Below are 13,980 nucleotides of genomic sequence, written 5' to 3'. Positions count from 1 at the left end.
CTACCACTTGAGCCACAGTGCCACTTCTGGCTTTTTTTCTTTTTGCTTATGTGGTGCTGAGGAATCGAACCCAGGGCCTCTGGCATGCAAGGCAAGCGCTTTACCACTGAGCCACCTTCCCAGCCCTAATACTAATACTTTTAAATGCCTATTTTTCAAAGCATCTATTAAAACTGAGATCTTAGGCTGGGAATGTGGCTTGGTAGAACACTTACCTAGCATTCCCAAGCCTTGGTTTAATTATCAGTGCCTTGATTTATGATTACATTTTGCAGGAACAAGGACTAAGACTACCAGCTACAGCAGAAAGCAAGCAATAGAGATTACAGATACGGCCTTTTTTGTTTTGTTTTGTTTTTTGGCCGGTCGTGGGGCTGTCCCTCAGCTCTTCAACTAACTCAAGGCAAGCGCTCTACCACTTGAGCTACAGTGCCACTTCCGGTTTTCTGGTGGTTTTTTTGGAGATAGGAGTCTCACAGTCTCTCCTGCCCGGGCTGGCTTTGAACCGCGATCCTCAGATCTCAGCCTCCTGAGTAGCTAGGATTACAGGCGTGAGCCACCAGCGCCCGGCTCAGATACGGCCTTTAATATTAGCTAATTTACTACCCCAAAAATAAGATCTTTCCTGTGCACATGCCTTGGAATCCCAACACTCAGGGAGGCAGGAGCAAAAGGATCAGATGGAGACCAACCTAGGCTATCAGAGAAAGACTACCTCAATCACCAAAAATAATGAAAATGAATCCTTTTGTACTTTATTCTCAGCTAAAAACAAATTACTTAATACACCTCAGTTGTGTATGTGTGTGTGTGCATACACGCACACATGTGCTGGTCCTGGGGCTTGAACTCAGAGCCTGGATGCTGCCCCTGAGGTTCTTTTGCTAAAGGCTAGCACTCTACCACTTGAGCCACAATGCCACTTCTGGCTTTTTTTCTGAGTAGTTTATTGGAAATAAGAGTCTCATGCATGTTCCTGCCCGGGCTGGCTTCAAACTGTAATCTTTAGAGCTCAGCCTCCTGAGTAGCTAGGATTAAAGGTGTGAGCCATCAGAGCCCAACATCCATAGTTCCATTAAAGAAACTAAAAGAAAAAAAAAACTTGTATGCTTTGATAAAAATCGAGGACTAGGAGACTAGAGCTGAGGATGTGGCACAAATAGGGAGTACCTGACTTAGTGCATGCAAGGTCCTAAGTTCATACTCAAATACTGCTAAAATAATAACATTTGATTTGTTGAGGGCAACAGCACAATCAATTTATTCTAATGCTTGTTAATGTTGCTTATATAATCAATATTTTCTAAGTAATTTTTTTTTTTTGCCACTACCAGAATTGGAACTCAGGGCCTTACACTTGGTTTGCTTGCTGGAATTCTACCTTGTGAGCCATACTGAAGGCATGTTCTTAACTAGTTATTTTGGAGAGAGAATCTCAAAGACTCTTCTGCCTGAGCTGGCTTCAAACTATAATCCTCCAGATTTTAGCATCTAGATATCTTGGATTATAGGCATAAGCCACTGGCACCCAGCTACCATCTTTTTTCTTTTTGTAATTAATTATGTGGTGCTAGGATATAAACTAGGGGCTTTTGAGTGCTAATCTGGTACTCTTATCACTTGAATTGCACCTCCAGCCCAGTAACTTAAGCCTGGTATGAAATATCTTGTTATGAACTATCTCTAACATGAATATTCACAGATGAAAATGAATAACTCAAGAATTGGCCTGAGAGGGCGGGGAAGGTGGCTCAGTGGTAAAGTGCATGCTTTGCATGCATGAGGCCCTAGGTTCAATTCCTCAGCATCACATAAGCAGAAAATGCCAGAAGTGGCGCTGTGGCTCAAGTGGTAGAGTGCTCACCTTGAGCTGAAGAACTCAGCGACAGTGCCCAGGACCACAGTTCAAACCTCACGACCGACCGAAAAAAAACAAAAAACAAAAACTCAGGGTTTCCAGGTGCCAGTGGCTCATACCTATAATCCTAGCTACTTAGGGGGAGGCCAGCCCAGGCAACAAAATCCATGGGTTTCTTATCTCCAATTAACAATCAGCAAATCAGAAGTGGCACTGTGGCTCAAGTGGTAGAGCACTAGCCTTGAGCTGAAGAGGTGAGGGACAGCACCTAGGCCCAGAGTTCAAGCCCAACAACTAACAAAAAAAGAAAACAGAGGGAAGAGTTTGGTTTAGAAAGATCATTAAACAGACAACCCCAACAAGATTGCTACAGGTTAACATTTTGCTATTTCTATTTTTCATGCATAGAAATATATCTGGCATCAATAATTTTACAATAAAAGCTGACATTAAGTCTCTAAAAGGTAAAAGAAGCCACACAACAATAGAGTCCACAAATCCTACCTCTCCGATCTTGACAGGTGTTCCTATAAGGGTAGGGATGCAGGGAAGAGGACAGCGATCTCGACATTCTGGATGAGAAACCACTCGACAATCTCGACACTTTAGAGACAGTTTGCCAAATTTTATCCGCTTTCCACATGGAACACAGGATTCAGGTTTAATAACCTGAAGATAAAACAGGACAGAAAGAACAGAGTAAATGAATTACAAAATTGCCAACATATGTTGAGGACTTGGTATGTCTCAACTTTCTAAGACCTTTATATGCTTTTTAAAAAATATAACTCTCAAAAAAAAAAAAAAGGTATTCAGTAGACACTGAATGTGGAAAATGAACTATGTGACTTGTGGGCAGGGACAGGAAGGGGAGTTGGGGAAAGTGAAGGAAGAGGTAACACTGTCCGAAACAGAAATGTACTCATTACCTGATTTATGAAATAATCCTTCTATACAACATCTTAATAACAACAAAATTATATATATATACTAACTCTTAAAAAGACAAAAAGCCAAGCACTGGCAGTTCCAACCTGTAATCCTAACTATTCAGAAGGCTGAGATCTGAGAATCACAGTTTAAACTTAACCCAGGCAAAAAAAAAAGTCCATGAGACTCTTTTTTTTTTGGGTCCGATCATGGGGCCTGAACTCTGGGCCTGAGCGCTGTCCCTCAGCTCTTCAGCTCAAGGCTAGAATGCTACCACTTGAGCCATAGCACCACTTCCGGCTTTTTTTTCTGCTTATGTGGTGCTGAGGAATCGAACCCAGGGCCTCATGCATGCAAGGCAAGCGCTCTACCACTGAACCACCTTCCCAGCCCCTCCATGAGACTCTTATCTCCAATTAACTACCAAAAGCTAGAAGTGGAGCTATGGCTCAAATGGTAGAGCACTAGCCTTTAACAAAAAAAGCTCAGGGGCAGAGCCCAGGCCCTGACTGATACAAAAGAAAAAAGAAAAACAGAAAAGACATAATCTTACCCCAAATTCCATAAAGTAGACTGTTTTCTTTAATAAGTTAAGGCACAGGCTTATAATCTCAGTACTCGGTACTGAGGGAGTATGACAAAGTGTGAGGACCACCAGCCTACACAACAAGATCTTGTCTCATAAATAAATATCTGGGCACCCATGTCTCACACTTTTCATCCTAGCTACCTGGGTGGATAAGACTGGTAATCACTGTTTGAGGTCATCCCAGGCAGAAAAGCCCATGAAACTCCATCTCAACAAAAGAGGCTGAGTATGGTGGCATATGTCTGTCATCATAGCTTCAAAAGGAGTCTAAAATACACACCTGAGCAGGAACTGAGACTATCTCAAAAATAACTAGTGCCTGCCGAGTGATGGTGGTTCACATCTAGCTGCTCAGGAGGCTGAGATATGCAGATCATAGTTTGAAGCCAGACTGGGCAAGAAAGTCTGTGAGACTCTTATCTCTCCAAAAGCCAGACAATGGAGCTATGGCTCAAGTGGCAGAGCACTAACCTTGAGGGAAAAAAAGCTCAAAAGCTCAGTGCCCAGGCTCTGATTTCAACCTCAGGATGGGTAACAAAAAAAAGTATCAAAAAAGGCTAGAAGACTCAGTAGACAATGTCTGCCTAGCTAGCCTGAAGCCATGAGCTTAAAAAAAAAAAAGTGCTTGAAAGGAAATGAATCCATTGTGCATTTACCGTCTTAGAGACAAAGTCATGTAGGCGCATTCCTCCATTTGTTTGTGGTGTGCCCAAACTGTCTGTCTCAGTTCTTGGCTCCAGTGGCCTGCTGCTAAGGGTGGAATCACTGTTCCAAGTTTGTAAAGTACCTAGAAAGCAATCAAATTTAAGCTTTGTCTTAAGTATTCTGTTCCTTTTAAATTTCAGCCCCATTATTTAAGTAACTGATAAAACAGTAATTTGTAACCATAACTCATAAATGAATACCAACAACTATTTGCGGGGGACGGGGAGGACACTTTTAAGAAAAACCAGTTATCCATGCTTTCAATCCAAAAAAGTAAAGCACGTACAATCAACTAGTCCTTTAATCCTCTAGAAATTACCCATTTTAACTGTCCCTGACTCTCAAGAGGATTCTAAAAAAACCAACTCTACTAAATGTTTCAGTTGTTTTATACAGACTAGAAATTCACTCACACCTTTAGTCATGAATTCATTATTGTATTCATTCACTGTGAATGAACTGTGTCTATGAGACCAAATGGACTCAAACTCACAATCTTCCTACCTCAGCCTCCCAGGTACGGGTATTACAGGACCTACACAAACTGTTTAGTCAGATTCAACAGACCTGTTTTCCTTCGACTCCTGGTCCAGTAAGGCACTGTCTCAATAGTGGACACAGCTTCAATGGGCCCACCATCATTGGGAACAGTCACTGTAGTTTTTGCAACTATGGATTCATTCCCCTGAAACAAAAGTGATTGTAAGAACACAAAGAGCCTAACTTTCCCACTGCTATATAAGGTAATTTGGGATTAGGTAAAAATTGCTGAGTCTTAATCCAGATTGTAGCACTAACACAAAATATTTTTAAGTTGAAATCTCTGACTTTAAAAAATACATGTATGAAAAAGTGGAATATATACAAACAAAAAAGAATCAAATTTACAGCTGTTCACTTAACCACAGTAATTCCAATCATATGAATGGTAACAACCATATTACACAGAAAAACTCCAATATTACATCTTCTCAAACTAACGCTATAATGTTGACACAGACATTTCACTGCTCTTATGTGTTCAAGATCCCAGTTCTCTTGACCTGACTCATTACCTGGTCTACTGTGGAGCCAATGGAACGAGTTTTCTTTATAGGCCCAGGGGGTCCATCAACAAACTGTCGGCTACTAGAGCGCTGGAGGGGGGAGGGGACAAGGACCAAAATCTTTAGTATCAAGTAGATCTGAAGCACAGAAGATAAAATTATTCTATCAGACAACTGGATGTAAGCCCTAAGGACCAGGGCTACAGTAAATAACAATGTGCTTTCTTTTATTGCCCATTTCCACATGAAAAATGAGTTATACGAACACAAAAATGTTCTCAGCGCTGTAGAAAAAGGAACAAGCTTTGGAGAAATTTAGATGACAGCACCAGAAAAGTGGAACTGTAATCCTATTCTAGGACATGAAGTCTTTGGAAACATATCAAATATCCTAAACAAATACACACAAACAGATCTCTGTATCCCATTATTCACACATTTTTATCTGAACCTTGTATTAGAGCATAAAAATTTATATGACAATTCACAACAAACTTAAGCATATCCTTTTCTAGAGCATAAATAAATTAAGATGCAGCCAGGACCTTTATGAAATAGGACAGAATTCTGTCTTAAGTAACTATCTCAAGGAATATCAATATAGCTCTACAGTATGAATTTGTTTGTAATATGAGTTTAACAATGGCTAGAGTAACATGTCAGGAGTAGTCTAGCTTGCCAAATTTTCTAAAGAAAACTCTATAGGCTGCGGGCATGGCTCAAATAATAGAATGCTTGCCTCGCACAAGACTCCAGAGTTCAAATCCCAGGATCACTAAAAAGCAAAAAGGAAAATTCTTTTTCTGCTTGAGTTTTGCTATATAGGACAGGCTGGTCCCAAACTCATGATCCTAAGAATCCTGATAGCATAGAAATAGGATTGCAGGTGTAGGACATCACACAAAGTAAAACAAACTCCTGTTGTTTCTTTATACAAAAGCAAAACAAACCATACATACCCTCTTTTCTCTTTTCTTCAATTTAAAATTCCTCACCATGGAAGAATCCCAGTCCTGTTGACAATTACAGTATATTAATTTCTTTCTTTAGTTAGGTCTCCTGTCAATACTATGCAAACACAACTACAGTGAACTTGAAATCCTTTGGTAGCCAAGCTACAGAAACTAGAGGAGGACAGGGATAATGAGAAAGCCTCCAATATTGTAGCTATAGAGAAATAGTAAAAGTTAACCAGTTTTCTTTTAAAAATTGAAGCTATTATAATAGAATCAGGAATCAATACCACAGAGACAAGAAAAGGTTAAAGAATCAACTTCTATCGTGATTATTTCTGGTGTCTGGTCCTTTATTTTTGATTATTTTTGTAATTAGTTTTAGAACCTACAGAATGTTAGGTACTACACTGGTCATGTCAAGTGTAATTCTTGCCCTTGAGGGATTGCTGCAGTCTACCAGATCTTCTGTAGAACACTTCAAAAGTTTAAGTTTAGGTTTATGTCTTTTGATCATTCCTTTTCTTTGGATCCTAAAAAAAAGGTTAACTTCCAGAAAATATTTTGTCTTTTTATGGCTTAATTTCAATTCACTATCTGCATTCATTTTAGTATGTACCTGTGATTAATTCCTGACTGTCCCTGAATAGGAACATAGTATCTAGAAATAATTGCATATAGAAAATAGTAGCTCAACCAAATAATTTCCTTCAGCTAGTTTAGATATTAGTTGATTCAGTTTTAGAAAAGGTTATCATAGCATATGTCTACCTTAAAATCAGCTGATGATTTGGTTTTTGGAGATAGCATCTTATACACCTTTCTATCTGGACTGGCTTCCAATTGTAATCTTTTGGATCTTAGCCTCCTGTGTAGACTTATTTAACCCAAACCTACTCTGTATTTCTTATTTCCAAAAGGAGTTGACTAAAATGGCCATATTTCCCCCTAGTAAACATTAAATTTGGGGGAAAAAAAGTAATTGTTAATTGTTTCACTATGTCAGAAAAATAGCCACCATTAACTTCCTATAATTTATTATTTTATTTGCTAGGAGCAGCTAGCAACAGAAAACACAAATCAATAAATATGTCTCGCCGGGTGCTGGTGGCTCACACCTGTAATCCTAGCTACTCAGGAGGTTGAGATCTGAGGATCATGGTTCAAAGCCAACCCAGGCAGGAAAGTTCGTGAGACTCTTATCTCCAAATAACCACTAGGAAATCAAAAATGGCGCTGTGGCTCAAGTGGTAGAGTATTCTCCTAAACTGAAGAGCTCGGGTACAGCACCCAGGCCCACAGTTCAAGCCCCACCACCAACAAAATGAATAAATAAATAAATACACAATAAATAAATATCAGTCTCCTGATTCAAAGACTAAATTACCAGGATAATTTTATGAAGAAATACCATCATGAGATGAGAAAAGTAAGGTAACAAAGAGTTTGGGCCATGTGAATTGCCATTAATCAAAGCATTATTCATAGCCTAAAAATTCTCATCACATTCTTCTGATTGAAATCCTGGACCCTTAGTTTCCTTGTAATTGTAAAGTATAGGTAAGATTTCCTCAAGATTCAAACTGATACAGAAGTAAGTAAGGCACAAGTCTATTCACCCCAAGAGCATCAAATAAGCTTTGCCTGCATATAGCCTTGCTAATTTTTTTTTTTGGGGTCCGGTCGTGGGGCCTGAACTCTAGGCCTGGGCGCTGTCCCTCAGCTCTTCAGCTCAAGGCTAGTGCTGTACCACCTGAGCCACAGCGTCACTTCCGGTTTTTTTCTTTTTTGCTTATGTGGTGCTGAGGAATCGAACCCAGGGCCTTGAGCATGCAAGGCAAACGCTCTACCACTGAGCCACCTTCCCAGCCCTAGCCTTGCTAATTTTTTTATGGCTAGCTGCGGATTTAATAAGTCAATATATAAAATCAATTAGTACATGCAGCTCAGACATCCTTTCAGTAAACTTAACCTCATGCTAAATTCAGAATTCTTCATCCTCACATCCAGAAACAAAATAAATAGATAAGCCAGTATCTTACAGCTGTGTGGATTCACATTTTAAATTGCTAGTTTAGACTCTACAACATATCAACAAATAAAACAACAGTAAAGGGAGAGGAGAGAACAGGGCTAACAGATAAGTCTCAAAGACCAAATGTTTATTACCAGTGATTCATCAGTCTTGTCAAAGCTGATATCTGATAAAATGGAACCAGATTCATCAATGGTTGATAGTCTAAATAGACAAAATACAGAGTTAGACACAAAACTATGAAATATAAAAGCCACCAAAATTCCTCAACAATCCCACTGATGAGGAAACATGAGCAAGATCATAGCAATATCTTTTCTATGGTGACAACTTCAAGTTCAAACCTAACTATGGTGGGCTGCTTTTTATGAGAAGTATATAACTACAGGTGCAGCACAGTTCTTTTTCAACTAAGGGCTTGTAACAGCAACTCAAAGTTACTGCTAGGGCTATAGGTGTTACTCCCTTCTGATTCTGTACTACAGGCTACTAAAAATTCACAAGGCAGAAGAGTGAGCTTTAATTTGATCCCAACTGTGGCTGCTTTCTGCAAGGGAGTATAACCCAGCTTTGGCAAGAAATTAAGGCTGTACATCTTCTTAGTTATAAAGATACACCATAAAACAATCAGGCAACAAAACAAATAGCTGTAAGAGTGCTGACCTTTCCCTACTTATTGTACTGGGAGTATTAAAGTCAGAGCCTAGCTAAGACTATTTTAAATAGTGATAGTATGGAACCAAAATTATTGTCTAGTCTTGGCTCAGAATAGCCTTTCTAAACCAGAAAACTACAAGAGCTCTCTGGAGAGCAAGCATTGAAATTATTGCTGAACTGTCACTTTCACCTTTAGGTTTCTTAGCAATGCACAGGATTAGTTATTGATGTGCAATTTAGCATCAACATGAAAATTTTACCCATGGTGAAACAACATTCTAAGGAGAGATTTATAAAAAATAAGGAAAGAATGCTAGGAGCCAGTGTCTCATGCCTGTAATCCTACTACTCAGGAGGCTGAAATCTGAGAATCACTGAAGCCAGCCAGCCTGGGCAGGAAACATCTTGAGACTCTTATCTCCAATTAAATGCTTAAAAAAAAAAAAAAGCTGGAAGTAGAGCTGTGGCTCCAATACTAGCCAATACTAGGGGAGGAAAAAAAGCAGCTCAGAGACTGAACTCAGGCCCTGGCCTTAAGGAAAGGCACAAATAAATAGATAAAATAATAATAATAAAAGAAAGAAGAAAAAAAATGGGGAGGCCCCTGGCCTTAGCTCCTCAATACCCTTCCCCCAAAGTCTTTTTCTGCTTTCTTCAGCACACACTACAGAAGCAGTATATTGAAGAGTTCAGATAACAGGAACTTCTGACAGCTGTGTTGCTCCTGATCAGATAACAACAGATGCAGTTCCCCCACCTTTTGTTGCCAGCATTGCCGCTGGATGGTTGGCCTTTATTGAGAAAAGCCAGAGCTGATTTTTGTTCCTCACTTAGTTGAATGCTGCCAGATGTGTCACACATGAGCATCTCTCGAATCAGCTGAATTTGTCGTTCCTTCAGACCAAAGCAGAGTAAAACATCATAACTAGCCAGGAGAGAAAACTTCACCTCAAATTTATGGGACAGGCAGAAGACATTAAAATACAGCATTATGCAAATGGGACTTCAGGAAAGCAGCTACACCAACAGCATATTAATTCACAGATTGTAGCTCTGATTTCTGACTGGTAAAATGAACTGTAGCTAGAATAGCAGGGTTCTGCTACAAGACTTTTAGATCAAACTGCTAATCCAAGAAGAGAGTAATGTAAAATTCAAGTTCCAAAATAGATTTCACATAGCAAAAATACTTTATTGTATTTTATCAAGTCAATTATTAGCTCCTTTCACAGATCAAAGCAGTCACCAACCTTTGTAAATAGTAGAACAAAACACATTAAAACAGATACAAAGCTGTAATACAAAAGAATCCAACAATTTGAACTTACTGAGGCATCTAACACTGAACTAAGATGGATTAGCCCCTCCTAGTAAAGGCTTTCTGGCCAGCACTGGCACATCAAAATGATACTGCTACAAGTCAGTCACATTACTCGACTAGTTGAGTCTATCTAGCTCTTTACCCTGAAATAGATGATAACAGGACAGGTAAAACTGCCTTGTTTCTATCAATGTGTGGGAACAGCTAGTTGTGTATAGATGAAGATACTTTGAGTAGCATTTTAATTTCTTTCTTTTTTTTTTTTTTTTGTCAGTGGTGGTGCATGAATTCTGGGCTTGAGCACTTTCCCTGTACTCTTCAGTGCTCTACCATTTGAGTCACAGTGCCGTTTCTGGTTTTCTGGTGGTTAATTGGAGATAGGAGTCTTATAGACTTTCCTGCCCAGGCTGGCACTGAGCCAGGACCCTCAGATCTCAACCTCCTGAGTAGCTAGGATTACAGGTTTCAGCCCCAGTGCCTGGCAACATTTTAATTTCTAACTATGAAGGGGAGTCGTAAGCGACAGTTTGAACTCTAATCATGGGCATGGTGTCAAAGGACAAGTTGTTTACAATTCTTTAATGAGGAAGAAAAACTGGGTATATTTCACAAGAGGAAAAATTACCAGTTGTTTCTCTATTATTGTATATTATTAAATGTTTATGATTATATAACTATTGTTCTTACATATAAAAAATACACACCAGCTTCTCACAGTCGGCCTCAGCTCTTTGTCTCCGTTTGATCTCTAGCTCCACTTGATTACGTGCATGCTTCAGCTTAACGTCTAAAGCACTACGCTCAGATTCCGCTTTCATCAAAAGATCCTTGTATTTCCCCAGCTCGTGGTCTGTTCTCTGCCACTTCTTACGGAAATCCTCAAAATCTTTTGCCAGCTGGATGAATTCTAAGGAAAGGTGAAAATTTTAATAATTCAAATATCAAACAGGGTATAAATCCTCAAATAAATGGCTCCAACACATAGTTAAGGGACCAGCTCAACTTGGGCAAGCCCAACTGAAAATAACCAGAAGCAGATACTGGATATATCTGTCACTCTAGACAACAGCTTTGTGGAGAGCAATTCCTGATTCAATAGGCCACATATTTCTAGCTTAGCCAGTGGCATCTGCTATGGAATATGTAACTCATTAGTCACCTGGCTCCAGATGTAACACTAACACTGAAAGCTCCTGAACAGAAGGCAATCAAAGGGGGATACCTTTGGGGCAGCTGTCACGCACCAGGACAGTTACAGCTATGAAACAAAAAACAGTCTCCTTTACAGTCACACATTGCTGCACCAGAGATGTTAAGCAGCAAATTCAAATGTAACTGCTGTAATATGCTCCAGTAGATGTAGATTAATATTACAGATGTCTAGACCTGCAGTTCCATTCAGCTATATAATTATACAAATATTGATTTGAAAGTAAAGAGCCAATTTGCTTTTGCTGTTTAACACTGCCCTGAAGGGTATGTAAACATTCCACTTGGAAAAGCAGGAGAGATCACAGGAGCTCTTGGAAAGTCACTGAGAGAAGGAAGAATGTGGACTCGTCAAACGTCTGCAAGGATGGTGTCACTTCCAAGGCAGCACCTCAAAACATTGGTGGCATTCATTCTTATCGCCTGCTACTTGCAAAAGTGCCTTACAATGTTCTAGTTAACCTCAGTCTACCTCTAAGCACCATTCATACTCTCTACCATATTGAAGGAACAGTCCAATGTGCATATCTGATACTGGTCACATTAACCCAGTTTAGAGCTGAAACTAGGTCATATTCACATAACGCAGATTCTTAGGTAGTAAGGGCACTATACAAAGTGTAGCACAAACTGTCACAGATACACAACAGGCACTTGCTAAATATTAAGTAATGCCTATTCCTAATTCATACATCAATATTTTAAAAAGTTCAGACAGCTTCTTACAAAAAAATAGAATATTAAAATATAAACTGGGGAAAACTAACAAAATACTTAGCTATTAATTAATTTGTTTTGGGTTTTTTTTTTTTTTATTGGTCATGGGGCTTGAACTCTAGGCCTGAGCACTGTCCCTCAGCTCTTCAGCTCAAGGCTAGCACTCTACCACTTAAGCTACAGCGCCACTTCCAGTTTTCTGGTGATTTATTTATTGGAGATAAAAGTTTCAGGGAGTTTCCTGCCCGGGCTGGCTTTGAACCGGGATCCTCAGATGTCAACCTCCTGAGTAGCTAGGATTACAGGCGTGAGCCACCGGCACTGCTAATTAAAGTAATTTTATTTAGCTACTTTCATTCTTATCTTCCATTAACCTTAGACTTAAAAACTTAAAACTAAGCTGGACACTGGTGGCTCACGCCTGTAATCCTAGCTACTCAGGAGGCTGAGATCTGAGAATCCCAGTTCAAAGCCAGCAAGGAAAGTCCGTGAGACTCTTATCTCCCATTAACCACCAGAAAAATGGTGGGACTAAAATCTCTATCGCGGGCTGGGAAGGTGGCTCAGTGTTAGAGCGCTTGCCTTGCGTGCATGAGGCCCTGGGTTCGATTCCTCAGCACGACATAAGCAAAAAGAAAAAAGCCGGAAGTGGCGTTGTGGCTCAAGTGGTAGAGTGCTAGCCTTGAGCTGAAGAGCTAAGGGACAGCGCCCGGGCCCAGAGTTCAGGCCCTACAACTGGACCCCCCCCCAAAAAAAAAAAACTATTGCAAAACAAAAATCAATAGGAAACTACATGTCTTATTTCAGGGGGGAGAGGGGGATGGGTTGGGAGGGACAGGGATTATTGAAATCAATAGGAAATTAGATGTCTTACTATTTTTTCTTTTGGGGGGGTGTTATTTAGGGGTTTTGTTTGTTTTTGCAGCATTACTTCCCAAAGTATTTCCACAACTAGTACCTCAATATATCCCCAAATCCTCACAGCAGTCACGCAAAAGAGAAAAATGCTTAAATTCCTTTTTCACAGATGGAGATACAGAGAGAAACAAGCTAAAAGCCAGCACTACTTATTAGGATTCTAAACCATACCCCTTGGGTTCCATACCCCTATCTTAAACTCCTAGAGGTCTTATCATTACAATCTCTTCTAACATTTGGCCCATGTTTCCAACTCACAAGCATTCATTCTGGAATGGGATTCCTCTCCTTTTTTCATAAGCTATGGCAACCACTTCCTTCCTAGTCAGAATCCTAGTCTCCAACTCTACTGCAACCTTCACCTCTGTGAGGTAATCTTCCCAAAGCAAAGTGCTAACCATCCCCTCCCCCTCACTGGATCCCCTCTTCCCTCCACTCAAGCTGTTGCTTGACCTAAAATGCCCTCTTTCATCCCTGCCTATTAAGATCTGACCCTATATTTAAGATTCAACTCAAAGCTTATTTTCTTTCAAGAAGCCATTTAGTTGTCTCTTTCCCTCAAACTCAACATGTACTAGAAGCTTTGATAGGCTCTCACAAAATATTTGTTAAATGAACCTGTGTTTTAAGATTTTTTATTCCCTATCTTTCCCACTAGACTCCAAAGTAATCCATTTTCTGAGATGATGTGACCTCAAAGAGAAGCCTGATTAGTATGCCATTGTGGTTACTGAGCTAGTACCAGATGACAGGGTCATGCAGCAGCTATTAGAGAGAGAAAATAGAATATTGTTCTGAAAGGCCTGTAAGTGGATAAGAGCTATTAAAAGCATCAATCAATTTAAAGAAAATACTGAATGGTATAAGCAAGATGCCGTACTAAATACTATGGAGGTAAAGAAAAGCTCAGGACATTACTTTTCAGAATCATTACTTTTATGCCAGTAAGGCTGATTTGAGAGCAACACATGCTAAATTGGTTATTACTGAAAATCTGAAATAGAAGAGAAATAGCAACACAAAGAGAAGCTGGCATAGAATA

The 13,980-nt window shown here is 39.7% G+C and overlaps 1 protein-coding gene across 1 annotated transcript in view; it reads right to left on the bottom strand.

Moving 5' to 3' along the window:
* The window catches only part of Racgap1 (Rac GTPase activating protein 1), a 34,089-nt gene that overhangs the window by 9,824 nt on the left and 10,285 nt on the right, over positions 1 to 13,980 (bottom strand). The window contains exons 3-10 of the mRNA XM_013018693.1: positions 10,799 to 11,001; positions 9,531 to 9,667; positions 8,251 to 8,320; positions 6,088 to 6,141; positions 5,138 to 5,218; positions 4,650 to 4,767; positions 4,034 to 4,164; positions 2,363 to 2,527 (exon numbers count right to left, since the gene is read on the bottom strand). Of these exons, the coding sequence (XP_012874147.1) occupies positions 2,363 to 2,527; positions 4,034 to 4,164; positions 4,650 to 4,767; positions 5,138 to 5,218; positions 6,088 to 6,141; positions 8,251 to 8,320; positions 9,531 to 9,667; positions 10,799 to 11,001 (959 nt within the window). The remainder of the gene's footprint in view (positions 1 to 2,362; positions 2,528 to 4,033; positions 4,165 to 4,649; positions 4,768 to 5,137; positions 5,219 to 6,087; positions 6,142 to 8,250; positions 8,321 to 9,530; positions 9,668 to 10,798; positions 11,002 to 13,980) is intronic.

Source organism: Dipodomys ordii, unplaced genomic scaffold (assembly GCF_000151885.1).
Source record: "Dipodomys ordii isolate 6190 unplaced genomic scaffold, Dord_2.0 Scaffold42, whole genome shotgun sequence".
NCBI lineage: Eukaryota > Metazoa > Chordata > Mammalia > Rodentia > Heteromyidae > Dipodomys > Dipodomys ordii.
This window is presented reverse-complemented; position numbering and strand designations above follow the sequence as displayed.